The sequence below is a fragment of the Pelophylax lessonae genome, assembly GCF_965119305.1.
Source record: "Pelophylax lessonae genome assembly, chromosome: 3".
In the NCBI taxonomy this organism is placed as follows: Eukaryota; Metazoa; Chordata; class Amphibia; order Anura; family Ranidae; genus Pelophylax; species Pelophylax lessonae.
The window spans coordinates 607,324,299-607,351,411 of NC_138770.1; the positions used below are offsets into that span (position 1 = coordinate 607,324,299).

At 47.1% G+C, this 27,113-nt stretch overlaps 1 protein-coding gene across 1 annotated transcript in view; it reads left to right on the forward strand.

Moving 5' to 3' along the window:
- WDR26 (WD repeat domain 26) overlaps positions 1-27,113 on the forward strand; it is a gene marked incomplete at its 5' end in the record, with an annotated part of 186,808 nt that overhangs the window by 90,037 nt on the left and 69,658 nt on the right. The window contains one exon of the mRNA XM_082251362.1: positions 8,885-9,021. Within this exon, the coding sequence (XP_082107488.1) occupies positions 8,885-9,021 (137 nt within the window). The remainder of the gene's footprint in view (positions 1-8,884; positions 9,022-27,113) is intronic.

Consider the following 27,113-nt stretch of genomic DNA (forward strand, 5'->3'; position numbering starts at 1 on the left):
GACGTCGTAAAGGGTTATCCGCTTCCTCTGCGACCATTTCCAGATGAATCAGACAGACTGTGGTTCAGGCCTATTCATCAGGGGTCAGGTTCCTCCTTTCCCTGTCAAGGCGCACTCTACTAGGGAGCTTGGTGCCTCCTGGGCTTTCCGTCATCAGGCATCAGTGACGCAAGTTTGCAAGGTGGCCACCTGGTCGACGGTGCACACTTTCACAAAGTTTTATAAAGTAGATGTGTTGGTATCTGCGGATGCTTCTTTTGGCTGCAAGTTTTTTTGCAGGTTGCTGTTGAGAGGACCTGATCCTCTTTGAGGGTGTATTTTTGAGGTGGGCTCCAGTTGGTTTGGTTGAGCTCCTGTTTACCTGATTGGCTATAGTTTAGCCTTAGGAAGTTTTTGACTGTTCCCAGCCCTCATCTTTTACACTGCTTTTGGGACGTCCAAATCGTTAAGAATATCAGGAGCTGTGCCGGTCAATGAACGAAAGAGAAAATGGGATTTTTGACTTGCCGTAAAATCCATTTCTCTGATTGTTCATTGACGGACACAGCACCCACCCCTCTGTGGAGTTGTTATTCTTGTGACACTGCACACTTTGATGAAAATTATCAACCTTCAGAGGGCTGAATTCAAAGACCCGGAAAATCAAATTGATAAAATGATACAGCAGGCTAGTCCATTTGCTAAAATTTCATTGCAGCAACTCCAAAATGGTACTCTTAGTTTGTATGGCCCCACGTGCTTGTATGCAGGCCTGGCAACGTATGCTCCTAATGAGACGATGGATGGTACCCTGGGGTATTTCTTCCCAGATCTGGACCAGGGCATCACTGAGCTCCTGAACAGACTGAGGTGCAACCTGGCAGCGTCCGATGGACTAAAACCGAATGTCCCAGAGGTGATCTATTGGATGAAGGTCAGGCAAGCATGGGCGGTATCAATTCCAGTATTCAATGGTATCAATTCCTTCACCCTCCAGGAACTGGCTGTATACTCTACGCCACATAAGGCGGGCATCGTCATGCACCAGGAGGAACCCAGGACCCACTGCACCAGCGTAGTCTGCCATTAGGTGTCACAATGAAATCCGTGGACCCATTGTCAGTCAGGGTGCCATTGTTTAGCTGGTAGAGGTCTGTGTCCCTCCCTAGATCATCACTGACCCACCACCAAACCGGTCATGCTGAATGATGTTACAGGCAGCACAACGTTCCCACGGCTTCTGCAGACCCTTTCACATCCTGTCACGTGCTCATGGTGGACCTGCTGTCAACTGTGAAAGCACAGGGCACATTTGAGATTGTATGTATATATATATATATATATATATATATATATATATAATATATATATATATATATATATATATATATATATATATATATATATATATATATATATATATATATATATATATTTGATTGGCCGATATAGTTTTTTTTTTTTACCACCCGATATTTTGGTCATCGGATATCGGCCGATATTTGTAGACATTAAAAAAATTTCCATTTTTTTTTCTACAGGTACTGTGGTGGAGGGATCTGGGGGTCTAAAAGACCCCAAACCCCTCCTCTGCACTAAAAAGCATTCAAAACGCCAAGTTTGGCTGTTTTGAATGCTGTAAGTTTTCTAATGCGGCACCACCAGTACCCGAAAGTGATGTCATGACATCACTTCCGGGTATTCGGCGGTGCCAAATTCAAAGAAATGGAGACTCGGTCAGACGGCGGTGGTGAAGGTAGGATTCCTGGGTCTCCCAGTGGGACAGGAGACCCGGGCGAGCCGCGGGAGGAAGGGGGGACGTCCCCTCCCACTCCTTGGAATGACAGCCTAGTGGTTTTTCAGCCACATCGGTTGTCATTGCAAGACAGCTGACCGTCGGTTATGGACATCGGTACCGGATTGATGCCTCTATCTGCAGCCACCACCCCGGTACAAGCACTTTCCCAAAATATCGGTAAATCAAAAGGCCGATTCCGATATATATCGGGCAAAGTGCATATCAGCCCTCGATATATCGGCCGATCACATAGCTTTCTATCTAATACATACATCATTTATTTTTATTTTTTTTCGTAAAGCATCTCTTGTGACAACAAATAGCAGTGACATGTCCTCTTTACTGAGACATCTGGGGTCTCCTGATATCAGGAGAAAAACAGGCGCCTCTGAGTAAAGACTGTAGTATGCAATTGGCAAGATACATTAAAAACTTACATCAGGGTAAGTAAATGTAGGTAGGGTGGGTCCTTCCGGCATCCATATACGGTATGGGGCCACCGCTGGGGGTCCGTGTTCCTCTCAGTCCTTCCTGTTCCTGTCCCGCAGGAAGTGGACTGGTGTCACTGGGGTGGGACTGAGGCTGAGACCGCAGAATGGAACGCAGGGTGAGCCGTACTAGCCGTCAAAAGGCTCTTCCGTGTGATGACGCGTTTCCTAGCATGCGCACTGCGATGGAATACCAGCGCGTGCTCCTTTTTCAAGTCAGGTGATGGGAAAGTAAAGAGGACCAATATATATGCTCAGGACTACTTACATCTAGTGGAGGAAACCACGAAGTGGCTATCGCAGTTAAGTAGCACTATTCCATATGATGGACATGTGTGCACTCTGACTCCCTCTAGAGGTCCAACATAATCAGGAGCATTCAGGCAATACAAAATAAATCAGACGGGATGCAATACAGCATACAATATAAATGAACATGATAAAACAATGATGAAGGCCAGGAAGGGATAGGGTATAGGATAATAATGTGGTTATTGGGAAATACAGTGGGTACGGAAAGTATTCAGACCCCCTTAAATTTTTCACTCTGTTATATTGCAGCCATTTGCTAAAATCATTTAAGTTCATTCTTCTTCCTCATGAATGTACACATAGCACCCCATACTGACAGAAAAACACAGATTTGTTGACATTGTTGCAGATTTATTAAAAAAGAAAAACTGAAATATCACATGGTCCTAAGTATTCAGACCCTTTGCTCAGTATTTAGTAGAAGCCCCCTTTTGATCTAATACAGCCAGGAGTCTTTTTGGGAAAGATGCAACAAGTCTTTCACACCTGGATTTGGGCATCCTCTGCCATTCCTCCTTGCAGATCCTCTCCAGTTCTGTCAGGTTGGATGGTAAACATTGGTGGACAGCCATTTTAAGGTCTCTCCAGAGATGCTTAATTGGGTTTAAGTCAGGGCTCTGGCTGGGCCATTCAAGAACAGTCACGGAGTTGTTGTGAAGCCACTCCTTCGTTATTTTAGCTGTGTGCTTAGGGTCATTGTCTTGTTGGAAGGTAAACCTTCGGCCCAGTCTGAGGTCCAGAGCACTCTGGAGAAGGTTTTTGTCCAAGATATCCCTGTACTTGGCCGCATTCATCTTTCCCTCGATTGCAACCAGTCGTCCTGTCCCTGCAGCTGAAAAACACCCCCACAGCATGATGCTGCCACCACCATGCTTCACTGTTGGGACTGTATTGGACAGGTGATGAGCAGTGCCTGGTTTTCTCCACACATACCGCTTAGAATTAAGGCCAAAAAGTTCTATTTTGGTCTCATCAGACCAGAGAATCTTATTTCTCACCATCTTGGAGTCCTTCAGGTGTTTTTTTTAGCAAACTCCATGCGGGCTTTCATGTGTCTTACACTTAGGAGAGGCTTCCGTCGGGCCACTCTGCCATAAAGCCCCGACTGGTGGAGGGCTGCAGTGATGGTTGACTTTCTACAACTTTCTCCCATCTCCTGACTGCATCTCTGGAGCTCAGCCACAGTGATCTTTGGGTTCTTCTTTACCTCTCTCACCAAGGCTCTTCTCCACCGATAGCTCAGTTTGGCCAGACGGCCAGCTCTAGGAAGGGTTCTGGTCGTCCCAAACGTCTTCCATTTGAGGATTATGGAGGCCACTGTGCTCTTAGGAACCTTAAGTGCAGCAGAAATCTTTTTGTAACCTTGGCCAGATCTGTGCCTTGCCACAATTCTGTCTCTGAGCTCTTCAGGCGGTTCCTTTTGACCTCATGATTCTCATTTGCTCTGACATGCATTGTGATCTGGAAGGTCTTATATAGACAGGTGTGTGGCTTTCCTAATCAAGTCCAATCAGTATAATCAAACACAGCTGGACTCAAATGAAGGTGTAGAACCATCTCAAGGATGATCAGAAGAAATGGAAAGCACCTGAGTTAAATATGAGTGTCACAGCAAAGGGTCTGAATACTTAGGACCATGTGATATTTCAGTTTTTCTTTTTTAATAAATCTGCAACAATGTCAACAATTCTGTGTTTTTCCATCAATTATGGGGAGCTGTGTGTACATTCATGAGGAAGAAGAATGAACTTAAATGATTTTAGCAAATGGCTGCAATATAACAAAGAGTGAAAAATTTAAGGGGGTCTGAATACTTTCCGTACCCACTGTAAGTGGAGAAGGGGGGGGGGGGGGGGTGGAAAAAGTCATAATTAAATTAAATGGAAAGAAAAAAAAAAGGAGAGAGAATATGGGATATGAAATATAAATGAAAATGAAAAATAAAAATGAATAATAAATAAAAATAGAATGAAATAAATATAAAAATGAAGATAAAAAATAAATGATAAAAATAAATATAAAATAAAAAATAAGAATAAATGTAATATAAACAAACATAAGAATAAGTAAGGGGGGGCGGGTGAAGGGAAATTTATAACATAGTTGTAACTAAATAAGTGCAGCTAAGAATGTATTGGGCCTGGTGAAGAGGAAAGGAGGGGGAGCAGAATGGCCCAATCTAATGGCTGGATCCATGTGGGATGATATGGATATGAACACGGATAGTGGATAGAATAGTGGATACATCGAATTCTTGGTTTAGTCCATTGGGGGAGAGCGTATTAAGAGAATATATCCAAAAGGTTTCGCATTTGCAGAGCTTATGAAATCTTTCAGCTTCTGAGAGGTCTTTTGGATATTTGCTCTATGATCCATACCTCCAGACCTGTGGTGGATTTGTCAAATCCACTGGAATCAGATCCCATGGGTGTTCACACCTATGCGATCCGATACGTGCACCATTTCACTCTGGGGGTGGCATTAACTTTACATCGACAATCAGTATTTTTTGCTAGAAAATTACTTGGAACCCCCAAATATATATAATTATATATACGTTTTTTTTTTTTTTTTTTTTTAGCAGAGACCCTAGAGAATAAAATGCCGATCGTTGCCATATTTTATGTCGCACTGTATATGGGCAGAAATCTTTCAAACAGTTTTTTGGGAAAATACACTTTAATGAATTTATGCAAAAAAAATTTGCTAACTTTACGGTTTCGTTTAACGTAAAAGATGATACGTCGAGAATCGTGAGACAATCTTTATCTTTATTCCAAGCAAAAAAATCGTGATTCTCATTTTATCCATAATTCTGCAGCGCTAGGTCACATTCACTTCGGCTGTGCTGACTGTTCTGACAAGTTGTCTTGATTTATTTTTTCGATCAATGTGACTTGAGGGCCGGTTCACACCATGAATCACACAGGAATGCTCGTGCAATCGGGGTGCAGTGATTTCAACCCCTAAATTGCGCTGGACCACATCATGCACTACTTTTCAAAATATACAGCAGCCAGATTGCATGGTACTACTGTACCATGCAATCCAGTGCAGGAAAACACACGTGTTTGCGACCTATGTTTGGGGTTTGTTTGGGGACACCAGCTTCAGATCACAAGTGCAGTGCGTTTTGAACATGATGCTGGAAATGCACACGGAATATGGGTTTCCCTGCACTATTTTGGTGTAAACCTGCCTTATTAAACTTTTAATATGTTCCCAAAGTCTTTTATAAGTCTGAAAGTCTGTGTGTATGTATGTGTATATATAATTATCATTTAACTTCTGGCTGAGATCTCTTGATCTCTGTGTACAAGCTACAAAAGCAGATAATGAAACATTAAATAAGGCCATGGGATGGGTCAGAGTCTGTAACAAGATGTAGAAATTAGCAAAGTGAACTGTGAACATTTAGAATCGTGGCTAAACTCCATAATCGGAAAGACTTGTTTTCTTGTCCAGCTTGAATGCTAATGAGGCTGAGCAATCTAACCAAATGGATGGACATGCCACAATAAAATGTATACAGAGCTTAAAGAAAGTCGGTCGTCAAGTGTATGGAAGTGTCCTCAAACCAAACTCCAGTCAAATGCTTAAATCGGTCTTTAATTCCGCCTTGTAAGTTTTTAGGGACCATTCACTCCTAGCTGAGAGCGGACGGCCCCAATGAAAGCAATGGGATGCTCCTGGCTTTATACAGCTAATCACAGCCACTTACATGTTAGCAATCGGCCCTGGACAGATTGTCTGTCTGTTTCCAGGGCCTATCCCTTGCATGTGTTCCCTGCCTGAGAGATTACATGTGGGTGGCCACAATTGGCTGTGAGAGCCAGCAACCTCTCATTACTTTCAATGAGGCTGCCTGATCGTGGTAACTTCTAATGGGATTCTCACATCTAATCCTAGGCAGGGTGCATTCACAGGTGTGTGTATACACCCTTACGCATATTCCCCACACTGCTCAGACGGGTGACATGCTAAGTTCTGATTGGACAGTTCTTCTGGTTCGCCAATGGAGTTTCCTGTGTCCCCTTTCTGCTTCCAGCCTCCTTATTGGACAGAGATTCGGCATCACCACGCTTGTTTAATCAGCAAGAAGCTAATGTGAAAAGATTTCACAGGAGACATTATTGCTAAACCAGGAAGTAGCAGGGTGATCTTACCAACCAGCAGGGCAGAGTGGATGACAAACATTACAAATTCTTTGGCTTTTGGCTTTAACCCCATATACACATGTGAATGGGGCTGTTGGTGATTAGATGCAGGGGTCCCTGGATATTGGATGTTGACAGAAACCCCACTGAAAGCAATAGGATGCTGAAAGTTCTCGTAGCTAATTGCAGCTGCTTACCTGTATTTCCTTAGCATTGATCACCTGGGGGGTGGGAAGGGGTGTTTTGGGGTGGGGTTGTGCTTTGAGGGGATGCAAGGGGGATAAGGGCTGTGGTTTTGAGGTGGGTTGGGATATGATTTGAGTTGGGGGGGGGGGGGGGGTTGAGATGTGTCCCTGGTATACATGTTACAACCTGGTGCAAAAAAGCAGCACAGCTTGGCCAACTTGCATCAAGTAAAAGCAAACCAAAAATCAAGTGTTTTAGGTGCTTGCTTGCTTGCTTGCAGTGTTTCCAAAAATTATACTTGTATTCACCTGCAAGATGCCATTTAACTTCCTAAAAAAAAAAATGTAACTACTTGAGGAGAGTCCATTCACTATCGCAAGCCCCTCCCTCCTTGCATGCCCTATACCAAAAGGAGAGGGCTAATGTCTGCTGGCACAGCTCCTTTACTCACCTCTCTTCATTAACTTGATTTTATGTAACTGCCGAATGAGAAAAGGAATGTTAGTTACTTGAGTGATAACTCTGTGTCTGCTGGGGCTTCTGACATCACATACAAGGTGGCAGCGCCCATCAGCAGTGTTAGGCCTTCTTGATATCCACACAAGTGAGAGTAGGTAAATGACTAGCATGCATGAAATTGATAAATGCACACAGCTTATTGGAAGATTTCTGTTTAAATGAATGGCCAGTCATCAGGATCTCTATGAAGTCATAAGGAAGAGGGGAAGGTACAGTTATAGCCTGTAAATATACTTGGACATTAGAGTACCTATACAGAAGGACACTGTCACCTTGCCAATTTAACCAAACCGACATTGTAAAGCCCACACCCCTGAACACTTTACATTGTCCCCTCAGGTGTTCCCTGTTGCTCCTTCCTCACAGCCACTGCTAAAACACCTGGTGTCAACTGCTGACATTGCCTCTCTTGTTTTGAGGCAGTATATGGGCTTAGTGACCAGCTTTTATGCCTGAACACTGCATCATAGTAGCTCACATAATCCCTGTTCCCCCACCTCATATCCCAGAAGCACAAGGTACTTTGCAAAAGTGGTCACAGAAGGAGCAGTGCTGGAGAGGAGTATATAAAGTGATCAAGGGGTGACCACACTGTCACTGTCATAAATAGGAAAGTTAAGCATGTCTTTAGCATAAAAACTTCTGAGGCTAGGTCCACTTTTGACAGGTATTTTGCTTCCACTTGTATCACCCCGAGATTTACCCATCAATTTTCTCTGGAATTTTTTCACCAATTAACCACTTTGATAGACTTATATTGCTGAATTCAATTGAATCAGTTTTGTTCACTTACTGGCCACCCTGCAGAGCAGAGCTCTGCAAATAGTTAGGCAGGCCGCACCAAGTCACTTTATATTTAATCTGTGGTTCTCTATATATTTTGCTTTTTATATATAATTTCTAAGAAATAATTATCACTACGTCACTTTATTAGTTATTTATTGATCACGTTATTCTTTTGTACAATATCACCAGCTTTGGACTTGCCTATATTTTTTGTATCTGCTGGTACATTCACTGACCACTTGCTGAGATATTTGGGGTATTTATTTTTACATCCGTCACTTTCCACTGAGCACCTTATATTTATTTATATTTATTAATAATTTATTGTTCACATCACAATACAGCACCTTTGCTGCACTATTGGCACTTTTGATTTATTCATATGTATTGTTTGCAATCATTGTGATGTAGAAAAAGTTGATACGTTTTATATATACTTTGGAACACTCTGTATTGAAATATCCCATTTGTAACATTTACATATAGTGCCCCCTAATACCTATTGAAAGGCAGCACTTTTTACCTCACTAACCCCTTTTAAGCAATTTTGCTTTATATTTTTGCTTTTAAAGGAGCAGCTCACACCTCCTCTTTTTATATAAAGTTATCTTGTCTATGTTGCATCACTGATTGTGATAACCATTGTTTCTTTCCTCTAGCGGATGAAATTCCTATTGCTGCAGCAGAAATACCTGGAATACTTAGAAGACGGCAAAGTTCTGGAAGCACTACAGGTCTTGCGCTGTGAGCTGACACCGTTGAAATACAATACAGAGAGGATTCATGTCCTCAGTGGGTAAGAGGTTGTTTCCGGTCTTGTTTGTTCATCTGCTAGCTCTAGGCACTTAGTGTATAGGCAGTGAATGGGTAACGCAGCGCTGCATTCAGGGTATAAGAGGTTATCTAAAATGGAACGAAAGAGAAATGTTACATCGACTGACACAGCGCTCATATCACTAGTGGGTTATATTGCCTCCTCCAGGAGTAGGACTAGGCAGAACAAAAAAACACCTGACTACGCCCATGGGCCATCCTTGGCTGGTATATAACACCCTCTCTGCTCTAGGTAATCAGTTTTAATCTGTCTAGTCAGGAGTAAGGACCTAGCCTCCCAGATGGGAATCTATGGTCCTAACAACTTTCTCCTTCCTTACATCTTCTTCTTTTTTTTTCTCTCGGGAGATCTACAATCAACTGCCGGGCTGGATAAATCCAGTGGTCCCCCCAGCCCAGCCAGCAAGCACGTGCAGACCGCAGCTTTGTGCTAGGTTGGCCACAACATAGCCTCATGGACAGAGGCTGGCCCGCGGGTTAATGGTCTAGCAGGGTGGCATACGACCGGGCGTGGGTCTGAGTCACAGCGGTGCCTTGGCCGACAGTTCCCCTACTTTGAACCTGGGATAGTGTGCATCCTGCCCTGTTAGTCTGAAGGGGGTCCCAGTGTAGGAGACCCCTAGGTGCATGCTCTACTGTTTGCAGTGTGGGTATAGTGCAGGGGGGTCCCAGTGCAGAGTGCGCAGCGTAGTTTCCACTAATGTGTGTCCTACCTTCAGGGGGGGGTCCCCTTGCAGAGGGTGCAGCGGGCGCAGGAAAGATCCTGGAAGCATGCTTCAGCATCTATTGTTGATGGCAACCATTTTTCCTTGGTCTAGCTGGTCTCCAGCTGGCGGCCATGTTTGTGTAGCCCGATGTCACAAGGGCCATTTTCCCTTAGTTCAGGAGACACTTGAGACGACCGAAGCCTTGTGGGGATGCCCAAGCTCCTCCTCAGTTTCCTCTTTCTGTGCCCGGGACATATGAACACGGATGGCGTCCATGATGATGCTGGGTCTGAATTCCCGGCGCTCCTCCGATCGGTAGGGTAAGTCCTTGGGGGTCCCTGATATAGCTCTGCTGATAGGTACCCTGAGCCTTGGGGCGATCCTTTTTGTGGTGCCAAGAGATTGTTTTTGTACTGCAAGGTCTTCCTTTCCTTTATGGAGTTTCAGGGTCACATCTCCCCCACTGGCCCCCTAATGGAGGTGGCAGGTCCCTTGGAGCCCCAGCTTCCCATGGTTGCACTGACGGTGGCCCTGCAGTCCTTAGTTTCCCGGGTGGAAGTGGCATTTGGGCAAAGGCCCAGGAGAAAGCGCCCCCCGTCTTTCCCTGCTCAATTTGTCTCCCCTGATTCTGAGCCTGATACCGCCGTGGACGCGGCCCATCCAGTGGGGCTTAATACCACACCCCCAGATCCATCCTATAGCGAGGATGATTCCCCTGTGGTTGCAGCGGGGGGGGGGGTGAGCAGGTTCACGCTGCTTTTGTGGATTTAGCGGACCAGTTTGTCCATGGGCTACAGTTTATTTGTGATGGAGCTTTGGATACAGCTCCAGTGCTGTCCAAACTTTGTTTCAGTGTTGGTGATTAGGCGTGTGCTTTGATTTGAGAATTGGTCCACAGACCAAGCCTCTAAGAAAGCTCTCATTGATCTTCCCTTTCAAGGCGATTGCCTGTTTGGGGCTACCCTGGATGACATTAAGGGTATCACGGGGGGGAAGAGTACCTTCCTGCCATGGTCTAGGAAAGAGAAGGAGCATCGTCGCAGACAGGGGGCCCCCTTCCTCACCCCATAGAAAATTATTTTGTGCTTCTGAGACGGAGAATAAGGGTAATGGATCTTTCAAATCTTCCCCAGGAGGTTCCACGCATCCTTGGTCTGGTAAGCCTAGAGCTAGCTTCTCCTGACCCACAGACAAGACCCGTTCAGCATGAAGGTCTGCCCTCACCCATTATTGGGGTGGGGTGGCATCTTTGTTGATTTCCGGCCTCGTGGACCTCCTTCATGAGCGTTGGGGGATCCACAAAATAATTATTTTGGGGGTACCCAGAAAGGGGGACACAGCTTGTCCTTTTCAGTTTTTTAGGCCCTTAGTCTTTGTGCAGATTTAATTCCTGCAAAGGTTCAGGTGATTTCCGAACTACCCAAGGTCCCCCCTATCCCTGTCCAGGGAATTAATTTACCCAGGTCTGATTCGAATTCTGACCAGGGTGGTCTTTCCTCTGGACAAACTTCAGGGACTACAGGCTGTGATTCACCGGCAGCTGTCAACACAGTTCTCGCTCTCATTTTGAATACAGGTTCTGAGTCTGGTGGTATCCACCTTCAAGACAGTTGTTTGCACAGTCCTACATGCAGATTCTTTAGCAGGTTTGGATCCACAGAAGGATACTGAGGTTCGTGGCGAGATCACGGGTTCTTCTGGCAAGCGCCGCAGGCATCCAAGGGCCACCGTAAGGCCAGTATTGTCCTCGGCTCAGGCTTCTTCCACAATTCCTGCAAGGAATCAAGGGCAAGGATCTTCCAATCAGTCTGGTGGCCATAAACGTCCCTTGGGGGCTTCCTCTCGGAGAAGACCAGTTGTCCCAAGAGCTGATCTACCATCCAAAAGCCTTTACAGTCGCTGGTTTTAATGACTTATCTATTGAAAGCCAGGTACTGAGGGATAGAGGTCTGTCTGTATGTACTATGGTGAAGGTGAGGAAGTAGTCTTCCAGCAAGATATACCAACCTACGTGGAAAGCGTACATTTCTTAGTGTGAGTCGATTGGCGCTCATCCTCGATCCTTTTCTGTGACTCGGATCTTAGCCTGTCTTCAATGGGGCGTTGATCGGAAGTTGGCCTTGAGTACCTTTCTTTCAACGACCCTTAGCCACGCACTCTTTAGTTTGTACCTTCATTCATTTTGCCGCCATGGGATTTAAATTTAGTACTTTCAGTTTGCCAGAAACCTCCATTAGAGAATAGTCGGGAAATTCCTTTGCCTATGTTATCCCAGAAGGCTGACCACCTTGGTGGCTATTACCTCGGCCTGCAGGGTGTCAGAATTGGCAGCATTATCCTGTCGCAGTCCCTATTTAGTGGTCCATAGGGTTAAAGTGGTTCTTCGTCCCTGCCCATCATTCCTGCCCAAAGTTGTGTCTGACTTCCATTTGAATGAGGACATTGTGTTGCCTTCCTTGTGTCCCAAGCTGGCTCATTCTGGGGAATTTGCTTTGCATTCCTTTTTTGGATGTGGTTCTTGCGATTCCGGTGTATCTGGTAGCTACGGAGTCCTTTCGGAGGTCAGACTTTTTTTTTTTTTTGTAAGGTACGGACAGACCAAGGAAAGGGCTTGCCGCTTCTTCGGCTACCATCTCCAGATGGATCAGGCGGACGGTGACTCAGGCCTATTCCAATAAAGGTCAGGTTCCACCTCTCCCGGTCACGGAGAATTCTACTCGGGCGCTGAGTACTACTTGGGCCTTCCGTCATCGGGCACAAATATTGCAAGTTTGTAAGGCAGCCACTTGATCGTCGGTGCATACCTTCAAAAATAATTTAAGGTAGATACTTTGGCATCTGCGGATGCTTCTTTTGGCTGCTAAGTTTTGCAGGCTGCTGTTTAAGAGGAGCTGTGCCCTTGTGAGGGGTGTTTATTTTTTTTTAAACTTTTCTTTTTCACATGGGGCTCCTGTGACCCGGTTAAGGGCTCTTATGTTTAGCCTTGGGTTATTTTCCCCACCCCTAATTTTTCTTTTGGCACTGCTTTTGGACACCCCAGTAGTTATGATTTGTGGAGCGCTGCATCCGTTGTCAAACGAAAGAAAATGGGATTTTTGGACTTACCGTAAAATCCATTTCTCTGAGTTCAACAAGCACAGCAACCACCCCTCTACGGAGTTTTGATCCTTCTAATACTGTTTGCTACTAAACTGACTTGCCTAGAGCAGAGAGGGGGGGTTATATACTAGCTGAGGATGGCCCATGGGCGTAGCCAGGTATTTTTTGTTCTGCCTAGTCCTACTCCTGGGGTAGGCAATATAACCCAGTAGTTATGATTTATGGAGCGCTGTCCTTCGATAAACTCAGAGAAATGGATTTTACGGTAAGTACAAAAATCCCATTTTCTAGTTGTTTGTGCCACAGGTGTGTTTTTTTTTTTTTTGTTTGTTTTTTTTTCCCATTCAGGTGTTTGTATTATCCCAACTTTTACAACTAAGTGCCGGGTCACACTTGTGCGATGCGGGAAGGCTGCGAATTCGCAGCCTATTCCCGCATCGCAAACGCACATCTGGCAGTTCACACTGCCATATGCGATACGCAGGGGGTGTCAATTAAATGTTGACACCCCCAGTTTGATCGCATATCTCAGTGCGATCTGACAGGTCGCACAGGATCGGATCGCACAAGTGTGAACCACTGTGCGATCCGATCCTGATGCGGCTGAAAAAAAGGGTCATGTGCGACTTTTGTGCGGGTGCAGTGCGAATTTAGCCATACTAAGTGTATGGCTGAATTCGCACTGCACATCCGATCGCATGTGATGGAGCAGTGCGCTCCGACATTACATGCGATCGCCGCACACGCTATACTGTGAACCGGCAATAAAAAGTACTCCCTGCATAAGTGTATTTCCCTAAAATTAAAATTTCTGTAAAGGGTTAAAGTGTAAACCCCAAACTTGTTTTCTCTCCTTGGCTCTAAAATTGCTGTTACTCGGTTTGCGGTCGTACATCACAGGGAATATGCCAAATCCTAATGATTGGGTTATGCTGCCACCTTCCTTTGAAAGGATACTGGCCAAAAGTGGTGGGAACCTCTCCCAGCTCAGTGCAGCTTCTGTTTTTTTATACCGGGACCCCACTGTAGAACAGCTGTAAGGTTACTGGTCTTCACTGCATCCAGGTGGCAGCAAGTATTTGGGTTCTTTGTCTTGCTAGCAAGGTGTGCTATACAGGTCCAGGGCAGTGATCCTCTGTGGGACAGTTGAGTCCCTGAAGGCCCCATGATAGGCAAAGATTTAGGCTTTTTTTTTTTTTTTTTTTTTGTGCGCCCTGCAGTGGACAGTGTCCTCTTTCTTTATTGATAGACACAGCTCCTGATCTTCTTGACCATTGGGTTATACTGCCCCCTACAGGAGTATGACACTAGGCAGAAAAGAGCTTTGCGCCTATGGGCAGTCCCAGGAATTATACTCCCCTTCTTGGCTAGATATTCAGGTACCCCAGCTCCTGCCTAGTCAGGAGTAAGGACCTAGTTCCTTGCTGGGATCTCTCGTCCTGGCAACTTTTCTCTTTTGGCTACAAAATTTTACAGGCTGCTGTTGGGCTGGGTGGGCTCCAGTTGTTTTGGTTGAGCTCCTGTTACCTGGTTGGCTACGGTTTAGCCTTGGGAACCTTTTCTTGCTGTTCCCACCCCTCATGTTTGACACTACTTTTGGATGCCCCAATGGTCAAGAAGATCAGGAGCTGTGTCCGTCAATGAACGAAAGAGAAACTGTTTTTTTTTTTTTTTTTTTGTTTTTTACCGTAAAATCCATTTCTCTAGCGCTCATTGACAGACGTAGTCCTCGGTGATACACCACCTTCGGGTTATGTTGCCTCCACAGGAGCAGGACTAGACAGGAAATTAAAAAGCTCTGGCCACACCCTAGGGGCAGTCCCAGAGGGTATATCCTCTCTCTCTCTGCCTCAGCAAATCAGTTATTTTCTGTCTAGTTAGGAGTAAGGACCTAGATACCTTGCTGGGATCTTAGGTCCTGGCAAGATTTTTTTCTTAAAGGATTTTTTAGACAGCTTTTTTTCTCCAGTGTTCCTGTGAGATCTTCAAGCAAGAAAGCTGAACTGGGCGACGGCGGATGCCTCATTTGGCCGCAAGGTTTTGCAGGCCGCAATTTGAGGAGACCGGTGGTCTACCTCGAGGGTTTTTTTTCTGTTTGAAAAAAAAAAAAAAAAATGTTTCTCTTTTTTTGCAGGCCATAGCTCCACGCTGGGTCGGCCGCGACAAAGTCCCATTAAAGGACTGACCCCGCGAGTTAAACGTCTCGCTGAAACGCCAAAGACCATGAGTCACGGCGTCCATATCGGTCGACAGCCCTCCCGCCCCGGTGGAGAGGGGTACTGTCAGGAGTTGGTGCCCGCCTGGTTCCGGTATGGTGAGTAGTATGTTCCCCCTTTTCCCCTGACGGGTCTTGTGGTGAACGCGGGCCCCTCTCTGTATGATAAGATAGAGTCCCTCTCTATCCTATAAATGACATAGATCCTCCTACTTTGAGTGTGATTTTATGTGCAAAAAGCCAGGAGGCTTGGTTTGGGAGCTAACAATCTAATTGTATACATGTTAAAAAGATTATAATCTGTGGCATTCTGGGAATCTTACGGTGATAAGAATAAGCTACCTACCAGTCAGAAGCCACGGACATGTAGACTGCCTTCCTAATCAGATCTCCAGCTATTAGCAGGCCTCCCGAATGGCCATGCGGTCCGCCAGGGCCGGTACCGCCAACCACGCCAAATCCCCATGCAGAGAGAGTGTTGTGTGCCCTGCAGCACACCGCTATTCAGTACAGGCCGCCGCCATTTTTTTTTTTTGCTGGATCGCACGAGCCGCCATTTTGGCGTAGCCTCGTGTCTCCAGCATGGGGGCGGCCATGTTTGAGGTGATCCAAACACCTCGTGGAGCTAGGGGAGGCGCCGGAAGGCGTGCAGAGGGGCGGAGCCGCCTCCTTTCTTCCTGGGCAGCCAGCCAAAAGACTTCCTGTTTGTCAAGACAGCGCTGTAACCTGTTGCAGTTAAACTCTGAGCATCAAGTGGTGAGCCTGGGGGTCTATCTCTCTCTCTCTCTCGATCGATAGGGATCCCTAGCAGGTAACACTAAGGGGCTTTTTGTGGCGCTGGGGGTCTGGAAAAAAAAAAAAAAAAAGTTTATTTTTGAATTATATTATCCAGGAAGTGACTGGAATTATCATGGACCCTGCCACACATATTCCCCCACCTGTTTCCCTCGAGGGGGCCACGGGACCCGCCGGTGCACAGAGTGTAGAGTCATTTACAGCAATTTTGGAGTCTATGGTGGCTCGGGTGGAGGCGGCCTGTCAGGGACGGGGGTCAAGGAAGCGACCCCCGCCTACCCCTATACTATCTGACACCTCTGACTCTGATTCAGAGATGGTCACTGCAGTTGCAGGTTCCTCTGCAAAGGCTGTTATCCCAGGTAAAGCCCCCTCAGACAGTGAGGAGGACGCTTCTTCTCCTGCTATAATTCAGGAAGAAGCATTGGTGGACGCACTAGTTGTGGCAGTGCAGGAAACCTTAAAACTTGAGGCTTTACCGGCAGAGGCAACTGAAACAGAGATTCCTTTTGGTACTAATAAGCCCATCAAAACGGTGAAGGTTTTTCCTGTACCCAAATGTTTCGGTAATCAGATTAAAGGAGAATGGGAGCATTCTAAACGTACCTTTACTATTTCCAAGCGTATTGCTAGACGCTATCCGTTTGAGGAATCCATCATTAAGAAATGGACGGTACCACCAGTGGTGGATCCACCTATTTCCAGGCTGAATAAAGCCACGGTTATCCCAGTGGAGGACACTTCGTCCTTTAAGGATCCGGTGGATCGAAAGATGGAAGCAGAGTCCCGCACCATCTTCTCTCTGATAGGGTCAGCATTTAGACCAGTAATTGTTATTGGTCTAGTTTCCCAGACACTTACGGAATGGGCGAAAATGGTACGCCAAGACCTTAGGGGAAAAGATATTCCCCAGGAGACATCTGATTTGATGGAACAGATTATACAAGGGCTACAGTTTATCTGTGACGCAGCCTTGGACACTACTCCCTTATTAGGGCATGCATCTATGTCAGCGGTGATCCTCAGACGTGTGCTGTGGTTAAAATGCTGGTCAGCTGACCTAGGTTCCAAAAAGACCTTGACAAATCTCCCTTTTCAGGGGAATCGTCTATTTGGGGCCAACCTAGATGAAATCATCAAGGATGCCACTGGGGGCAAGAGCACTTTTTTGCCACAGGCTGCTAAAGCTAAGGGACCTCGCAACAAGCGAGGACCTTTCTTTACCGCCCATAAAGGGCGCCCGGCTGGTACTAGCGGGAAAGGCAAGACTCCTCCAGGAGGGTTCAAGAAGGGCTGGTCGGACAAGCAGAGGACCAACCCAGCCAAACCCGAAGCAAAGGAGTACACAGCCTGAAGGTGCGCCCCCACCCGGTTTCAGGGTGGGGGGACGTTTTCACCGGTATTCAGGACATTAGATCGAGCTTCAACCACTACTACCGGTGCGATTCTTCCCTTCCAACATTTAAGTACTACAGGAAGCGGTAGTTACCGTTCCCTGAATAGATCTTTTCCTTTACCTTTTCCTAAGATTAGTCCCTATACCTCACAGGAATCGGATCTGGTTGACCAGATAGGCCAAGTAGCCTCTAGTCGGGTGACTTCGGTCCCTGAGGTTCAACCAGAAAAGATCACCCTTCCTGATAACAATCAGGTATCTGATAAATGTGTGGGAACAGAAAACGACCAGACTTTCTCGGATGGTCGGGGCCAGATACCTCTAGGGACGCCTGGTTCAGATTCTATCAGCGCCAGTGGTCCTAGAAATTCTAGGCTGGCCTCCTCAAGCCGGCCTGGCCGACTTGGACATGCTAGTCGCAGACGTTCCGTGGGAACTTCGTCTCGGGAGTGTCTGTGGTCTCAAGGACCAATTTACCATCATGCTTTACAGTCGCTGGGTTTAATGGCCTGGCCATTGAGACCCAAGTACTGAAGGACAGAGGTTTGTCTACTTCAGTCATTCCTACCCTTATTAAAGCAAGGAAAGCGACTTCCAGCAAGGTCTATTATCACACATGGAAGACTTATATTGCGTGGTGCGAATCTTTAGGATTTCCTCCACGTACCTATTCGGTGACTCGAATATTGGCCTTTTTGACAAGGGGTTGAGCAGAAGCTAGCCTTGAGCACCATCAAGGGTCAAGTTTCAGCATTAGCAATCTTCTTTCAGAAACCTTTAGCTACCAAGTCCTTGGTGCGGAATTTCATCCAGGGGGTGCGGCACCTGGCTCCTCCAGTCCGCGCGCCCTTACCGCCCTGGGATCTTAATTTGGTTTTGTCGGTTCTACAGAAACCTCCCTTTGAAAACATCAGGGAGATTCCCTTGCTTACTTTATCCCAGAAGGTGGCCTTCTTGGTGGCTATTACTTCTGCTCGCAGGGTGTCAGAACTGGCTGCATTATCATGCCAGTCCCCATACCTAGTGATTCATAGGGATAAGGTAGTACTTCATCCTAAGCCATCTTTTCTTCCTAAGGTGGTTTCAGATTTTCATCTGAATGAAGATATTGTACTACCTTCCTTGTGTCCTCAGCCCAAGCATCATCGGGAACATGCGTTGCATTCCTTAGATGTGGTTTGGGCAATCAGGGTATACCTGAAAGCTACGGAATCATTCCGTAAGACGGATTCACTTTTTGTGATCACGGATGGCCCCAGAAAGGGTTTGCCTGCATCTGCCGCGACCATTGCCAAATGGATTAGACAAACGGTGGTACAGGCTTATTCTATCAAGGGTCAGAGTCCTCCGTTCCCTGTTAGGGCGCACTCCACTCGAGCGCTCAGTACTTCCTGGGCCTTTCGCCATCAGGCGTCAGTGGTCCAGGTATGTAAAGCGGCCACCTGGTCGTCGGTACATACCTTTACAAAATTCTATAAAATTGATGTGACGGCATCGGCGGATGCCTCATTTGGCCGCAAGGTTTTGCAGGCCGCAATTTGAGGAGACCGGTGGTCTACCTCGAGGGTTTTTTTCTGTTTGAAAAAAAAAAAAAAATTTTCTCTTTTTTGTTGAGTCTCATCATTAAGGATGAGCATTGTAAACTTCTAGTTGGCACCGGTTGGGCCTTCTAGATTGGGATTTGATTTCCATTTTCCCACCCCTCATTTGTGATACTGCTCTGGGACGTCCCGAAGGTGGTGTATCACCGAGGACTACGTCTGTCAATGAGCGCTAGAGAAAAATGGATTTTTGTAAAATCTTACCGTAAAATCCTTTTCTCTTAGCTCATTGACAGACGTAGTCCCCGCCCCTCTGTTTTTGAGTTGGGTTGGGTTAAAATCTCTAAAGACTGCTTTTTCACATAACTGATTTGCTGAGGCAGAGAGAGAGAGGATATACCCTCTGGGACTGCTCCTAGGGTGTGGCCAGAGCTTTTTAATTTCCTGTCTAGTCCTGCTCCTGTGGAGGCAACATAACCCGAAGGTGGTGTATCACCGAGGACTACGTCTGTCAATGAGCTAAGAGAAAAGGATTTTACGGTAAGATTTTACAAAAATCCATTTTTCTCTGATGTTCATTGACACACAGCACCCACCCCTCTATGGTGTTAAACTTTTGACACTGCTTGTAACAAAACTTAGTACCTGTAGCCGAGAGTAGTATACAGTGCTTTGCAAAAGTATTCACCCCCTTGACTTTTTATCTATTTTGTTACATTACAGCCTTAAGTTCAATGTTTTGTTAATCTGAATTTCTCTGTCGCTCATTGACAGATGTAGTCCTCTTTGATTCATATCAATTGGGTTATACTGCCCTCTACAGGAGTAGGACACTAGGCAGAAAAAAACGTTCTGGCTCCACCTCAGGGGCAGTCCCAGAGGGTATATCCTCTCTCTCTCTGCTACAGGATGTTAGTTTTTTTTTTTTTTGTCTAGTCAGGAGTAAGGACCGAAGTTCCTTGATGGGATCTTTGGTCCTGGCAAGATTTTTTTTAGAAAATTTTTTCCTTTTTAGGTAGTTGTTTTCTCCAGTTTTCCTGTGAGATCTTCAAGCAAATCACGCCGGATCTGGGCGACGGGCTGGATGTTGAGATCCAGTAGTCACCCCAGCCGGCCTACGAGCGCGTGCAGACCATAGCTCCGCGCTGGGTCCGCCGCGACATATTCAAGTAAGTATGCTGGAACTGGGCGACGGGCTGGATGTTGAGATCCAGTGGTCACCCCAGCCGGCCTACGAGCGCGTGCAGACCATAGCTCCGCGCTGGGTCGGCCGCGACATAGTCCCACTGGACGGGGACTGACCCTGCGAGTTAAAACACTCGCTTGAACGCCAAGGACCAGCAGAGTCACGGCGTCCGTATAGGTCGACAGCCCCCCACCTCGGTGGAGAGGGGTTCTGTTAGGAGAGGGTGCCTGTTAGTTCCGGTATGGTGAGTAGATGTTCCCCCTTTCCCCTGTGGGGTTTTTGGGATATGGGCCCCTCTGTGTATGGTCGGACCTTTTTTGGACATTAAGGTTCCACCTCTAGCCTATGACATATGCACATATCTCCCTGGGAGACTGTGATTTGGTTTGAGAGCTGACGCTCCAGCAGGCTTGGTTTGGGAGCTGACACTCCAGCAAACTTGGTTTAGGAGCTGACACTCCAGCAGACTTGGTTTGGGAGCTGACACTCCAGCAGACTTGGTTTGGGAGCTGACACTCCAGCAGACTTGGTTTGGGAGCTGACACTCCAGCAGACTTGGTTTGGGAGCTGACACTCCAGCAGACTTGGTTTGGGAGCTGACACTCCAGCAGACTTGGTTTGGGAGCTGACACTCCAGCAGACTTGGTTTGGGAGCTGACACTCCAGCAGACTTGGTTTGGGAGCTGACACTCCAGCAGACTTGGTTTGGGAGCTGACACTCCAGCAAACTTGGTTTGGGAGCTGACACTCCAGCAAACTTGGTTTGGGAGCTGACACTCTAGGGGAGCTGACACTCTAGCAGCCTTGGTTTCCCCAGCAGGCTTGGTCCCCACGGAAGCCTGGTTCAATTGACTACATTGAAATAGAACAGACTGGCATTTAAGTAGGAGGCAAGCACCTACCTTATATTAAGGGATATAGAAGCTATTGCCATCCTCCCGCAGGCCGCACTTACAGGCCATCGCAGGCCGCTGCTGTCCTCCGGAGGAGCCACATTAGATCGGCAGTCCGCCGCCATTTTGCTGTAGACCGCATGTTAGACTTCAGTGTCTACACAGGCCTCCCGCAGGTCACGCAGACTGCCATTTTGCCGTAGCCTGGTGTCTTCTGCATGGGGGCGGCCATGTTTGATGTGCCCAGCCTACCTCGAGGAGTAGCTGGGAGCGCCGGAAGGCGTGCAAAGGGGGCGGAGCCACTTCCTTTTACACGGGAAAGCTAGTACAGGACTTCCCAGTCTGCATAGGACTACGCTGACAGCAGTTTGAAAGAAACTTCTCTGCATCAGGTGGTGAGCCCTTGGGGTCTCTCTCTCTCTGTGGGGGTCCAAAAGCAGGTACACTGAGGGGCGCTATCGCACTGGGGGGGTTACAGATATAAAAAAAAAAAGATTTTTTTATTTTTCAAATTTTTCACTGGCAAAGTGTCCTGGATTAGCATGGACCCTGCCACACATGTATCTCCACCTGATCCCCTCGAGGTGGCTGCAGGACCTTCCAGTTCCCCACTTACTATTGATGCATTATCAGCGGTTTTAGAGTCTTTTGTATCCCGGGTGGAAGTGGCCTGTCAGGGACAGGGCGCAAGGAAGCGACCCCCGCCTACCCCCATTTCATCTGAAACTTCAGATTCAGAGTCTGAGCCTGTCACTGCAGGTGCAGGTCCATCATCGGGGGCTTGTGTCTCAGGTACTGTCTCTTCAGACAGTGAGGAGGATGTTTCGGCATCCACCATAGCCCGAGAGGAAGCGTTGGTGAATGCACTAATTGTATCTGTCCGAGAAACCTTAGGACTGCAGGTTACACCGTCAGAAGTAGCTGAGTCTGAGATCCCTTTTGGTACTAATAAACGGACCAAAATGGCGAAAGTATTTCCCTTGCCCAAATGTTTCGGTAATGTAATTAAGGAAGAATGGGGTCATCCAAAACGAACCCCTGCTATTTCCAAACGCATTATTAGGCGTTATCCGTTCGAGGAATCCCTCCTCAAGAAATGGACAGTACCACCTGTGGTGGATTCACCAATTTCCAGATTGAATAAAGCTACGGTTATCCCATTGGAGGACGCTCCGTCCTTTAAGGATCCAGTGGATCGCAAGGTGGAAGCTGTGTCTCGCGCCATTTTTTCCCTGATTGGGTCAGCTTTCAGACCAGTAATTGCTATTGGTCTGGTTTTACAAACTGTGACAGAATGGACCAAGTGGTTACGCCGGGACTTAGAGGGGAGGGACATCCCCCAGGCGGTATCAGATCTGCTGGAACAGATGATACAAGGGCTACAGTTTGTCTGTGACGCTGCTCTAGACGCCACTCCATTGTTGGGGCGGGCTTCAATTTCAGCAGTGGTCCTCAGGCGTACACTGTGGCTAAAGTGTTGGTCAGCGGACCAAGGTTCCAAAAAAGCTTTGGCTAATCTCCCCTTTCAGGGGGAGCGCCTATTTGGGGCTAACTTAGATGAGATTATCAAGGATCTCACTGGAGGCAAGAGCACTTTTTTGCCACAAAGTACCAAGGGTAAAGGACCTCGTCAGAGACGGGGGCCTTCCTTTTCCGCTCATAAGAAATGTTTTCGCCCCACGGGCGACAAAGCAAAGCCCTCCAAAACTCCTTCAGGAGGTTTCAAGGGGCGCTGGTCGGGCAAACCAAAGTCCGGCTCTTCCAGACCTGAAAATAAGACTACTAAAGCCTGAAGGTGCGCCCCCACCCATAGCCGGGGTGGGGGGACGTCTTCGCCGGTTTCCGGAGCCATGGCTTTCCAGAATCCCGGACAAGTGGGTCTGCGAAGTCATACGGTCAGGTTACAAGATCGAGTTTCAATCTCTACCACCGGTGTGATTCTTCCCTTCCAACATCCGACTATCCCCAGATCGCCTAGAAGCTCTGCGGGGGGCGGTCACGGATTTAATGCAACAAGGAGTGGTGGTCCACGTTCCTTGGACAGAGCGTTTTCAGGGGTTTTATTCAAACCTATTCACAATACCCAGGAAAGAGGGCAAGGTGCGTCCAATTCTGGACTTAAGAGCACTCAATCTTTTTGTCAAGATACAAAAATTCAAGATGGAGTCTATTCGCACAGTAGCGGCCTCCCTGCATCAGGGGGATTTTCTAGCGTCCATAGACATCAAGGATGCCTATCTTCACATTCCCATTTACGCAGGACATCAGCGTTTCCTGTGTTTTTCCGTAGAGGAGAACCATTATCAGTTTGTGGCGTTACCCTTTGGTCTCGCCTCGGCTCCCCGGGTCTTCACAAAGGTGTTGGCCCCAGTGTTGGCGCTGTTGCGACAGCGAGGCATATCGATTCTAGGTTACCTAGACGATCTTCTGCTCTGTGCGGAGTCTCCGCAGACTCTGTTACTAAACTTAGAGATCACCATGATCTCTTTGCAAGAGTTCAGGTGGCTGGTGAACCTGCAGAAGTCTTCTCTGCTTCCCACCAGGAGGCTCGAATATCTGGGTCTAATTTTAGACACATCCAGGGCAAAAGTGTTTCTACCCGCGGAGAAACTCCAGAAGATTCAATCAACGATTCAGTTGTTACTATCCGACAACTGGCCTTCCCTTCGGACTTGCATGAGGGTCCTGGGTTTGATGGTGGCTTCCTTCAAAGCAGTACCATTTGCCCAGTCCCATACCTGAATCCTTCAAGGAGAGATTCTTTTCAAATGGAATCGGAATCCAGATTCCCTGGACAATCGGATCCGATTGAGCGAGCGGACCAGGGAGTCTCTGGTCTGGTGGCTTCGGTCTCCGATGCTCAGCCAGGGGAAGTCATTTCTGCCAATATACTGGACGATTGTGACCACGGATGCCAGTCTATCCGGGTGGGGAGGAATTCTCGGTCAATTATCTGCCTAGGGGCTTTGGTCCCTGGAAGAGTCCAGGTTACCGATAAATGTATTGGAACTGAGAGCGATCAGACTTTGTCTGATTCACTGGACCGAGCAGCTCCAGGGCAGCCCGGTTCGGATCCAGTTGGACAATGCCACAGCTGTGGCTTATGTCAATCATCAAGGGGGCACCAAGAGTGTCCTGGCGGCCATAGAAGTGGCCAGCATTCTTCGTTGGGCGGAACGGTTTGTTCCAGCTCTCTCCGCGGTGTTCATTCCGGGGGTGGAAAATTGGCAGGCAGATTATCTCAGCCGTCAGATTCTGGATCAGGGGGAATGGTCCCTTCATCCAGAAGTATTCCACCAATTGTGCCTTCGTTGGGGCACCCCGGATGTGGATCTGTTGGCATCTCGGCTCAACAGGAAGGTGCGGAGGTTTGTAGCTCGCTCCCGCGATCCTCTAGCAGATGCCCGCAGACGCGCTGGTCGCCCCGTGGGGGCAGTATCCGCTACTGTATGCCTTCCCTCCTCTCAGGTTGCTGCCGAAGCTTCTTCGCAGGATAGAGGTGGAAGGAATTCCAGTTATCCTGGTAGCTCCGGACTGGCCTCGTCGAGCCTGGTACGCCGACTTGGTCAGACTGATAGCGGACGTCCAGTGGCGACTTCCTCTCAGGGAAGACCTGCTGTCTCAGGGACCAATCTTCCATCCTGCTTTACAATCGCTGGCTTTAACGGCCTGGCTATTGAGACCCAGGTGCTGAAAGACAAGGGGTTGTCAACTTCAGTTATTCCTACACGAATTTAAGCTAGGAAAGCGACTTCCAGGAAAATTTATCATCGCACATGGAGGTCTTATATTGCGTGGTGTGAATCTCTTGGGTTTCCTCCACGTTCTTATTCGGTGAACCGTATTTTGGCTTTTCTGCAACGAGGGGTTGAGCAGAAGCTGGCCTTGAGCACTATCAAGGGTCAGGTTTCAGCATTAGCAATCTTTTTTTAGAAGCCTTTAGCTACTAATTCCTTGGTGCGGAATTTCATCCAGGGGGTGCGACACCTGGCTCCGCCAGTGCGCGCGCCTTTACCGCCCTGGGATCTTAATTTGGTGTTGTCGGTTCTTCAGAAACCTCCCTTTGAAGATATTAGGGAGATTCCCTTGCTTACGTTATCCCAGAAGGTGGCCTTCTTGGTGGCCATCACTTCTGCACGCAGGGTGTCGGAACTGGCCGCATTATCCTGTCGTTCCCCATATCTGGTGGTTCATAGGGATAAGGTTGTTCTTCGTCCGAATCCATCCTTCCTTCCGAAAGTGGTTTCAGAATTTCATCTGAATGAGGATGGTGTATTACCTTCCCTGTGTCCAAAGCCCAGCCATCATCGGGAGTTTGCTTTACACTCCTTGGATGTGGTTCGGGCGATCAGGGTATACTTGAAAACGATGGACTCGTTTCGCAAGACGGATTCACTTTTTGTGACCTCGGATGGCCCCAAAAAGGGGTTGCCTGCCTCTTGCCGCGACTATCTCCAAATGGATCAGACAGACGGTGGTACAGGCTTATTCTATTAAGGGTCGGGAGCCCCCGTTCCCTGTTAAGGCGCATTCCACTCGGGCGCTTAGTGCGTCATGGGCCTTTCGCCATCAGGCGTCAGTGCTTCAGGTTTGCAAGGCGGCTACTTGGTCGTCAGTGCATACCTTTGCAAAATTCTATAAAATTGATGTGATGGCATCCTCGGATGCCTCTTTTGGCCGCAAGGTTTTGCAGGACGCAATTTGAGGAGACCGTTGGTCTACCTCGAGGGTTTTTTTCTGTTGGATTTTTAGTTGAGTCTCATCCCTTTTGTCTGATGAGCCTTTAAATCTTCTAGTTGGCACCGGTTGGGCCTTCTAGATTGGATTTTGATTTCCGTTAATCCCACCCCTCATTTGTGGCACTGCTTTGGGGCGTCCCAATTGATGTGAATCAAGAGGACTACGTCTGTCAATGAGCGACAGAGAAATGTTTTTTTGTAAGATCTTACCGTAAAATCCTTTTCTCTTAGCTCATTGACAGACGTAGTACCCGTCCCTCTACTTTTGAGTTGGGTTAAATTCTCTGACACTGCTTTGTGACATAACTAACATCCTGTAGCAGAGAGAGAGAGGATATACCCTCTGGGACTGCCCCTGAGGTGGAGCCAGAACGTTTTTTTTCTGCCTAGTGTCCTACTCCTGTAGAGGGCAGTATAACCCAATTGATATGAATCAAAGAGGACTATGTCTGTCAATGAGCTAAGAGAAAAGGATTTTACGGTAAGATCTTACAAAAATCCATTTTTTATGTGATGGATCAGAACACAATAGTTGTAAGTTGGTGAAGTGAAATGAGAAAAATATATACATAAAACAATTTTTTAGAAATAGAAAACCGAAAATTAACATGTGCGTATGTATTATACCCCCTATGTTATGAAGCCCATAAAAAGCTCTGGTGCAACCAATTACCTTCAGAAGTCACATAATTAGGGAAATGTCACATGATCTGTCATTACATATACACACCTTTTTTGAAAGGCCCCAGAGGTTGCAACACCTAAGCAAGAAGAACCACTAACCAAACACTGCCATGAAGACCAAGGAACTCTCCAAACAAGTAAGGGACAAGTCAGGGTTAGGTTATAAAAAAAAAAAATATCCAAATATTTGATGATCTCCAGGAGCACCATCAAATCTATCATAACCAAATGGAAAGAACATAGCACCACAGCAAACCTGCTAAGAGACGGCCACCCACCAAAACTCACAGACCGGGCAAGAAGGACATTAATCAGAGAGGCAACACAGAGACCTAAGGTAACCCTGGAGGAGCTGCAGAGTTTCACAGCAGAGACTGGAGTATCTATACATAGGACAACAATAAGCCGTACGCTTTATAGAGTTGGGCTTTATGGCAGAGTGGCCAGAAGAAAGCCATTACTTTCAGCAAAAAACAAAATGGCATGGTTCGAGTTTACCAAAAGGCATGTGGGAGAGTCCCCAAAATGTATGGAGGAAGGTGTTCTGGTCTGATGAGACTAAAATTGAACTTTCCGGCCATCAAAGAAACGCTATGTCTGGCGCAAACCCAACACATCACATCACCCAAAGAACACCATCCCCACAGTGAAACGTGGTGGCAGCATCATGCTGTGGGGATGTTTTTCAGCAGCCGGGACTGGGAAACTGGTCAGATTTGAGGGAAGGATGGATGGTGCTAAATACAGGGATATTCTTGAGCAAAATCTGTACCACTTTGTGTGTGATTTGAGGCTAGGA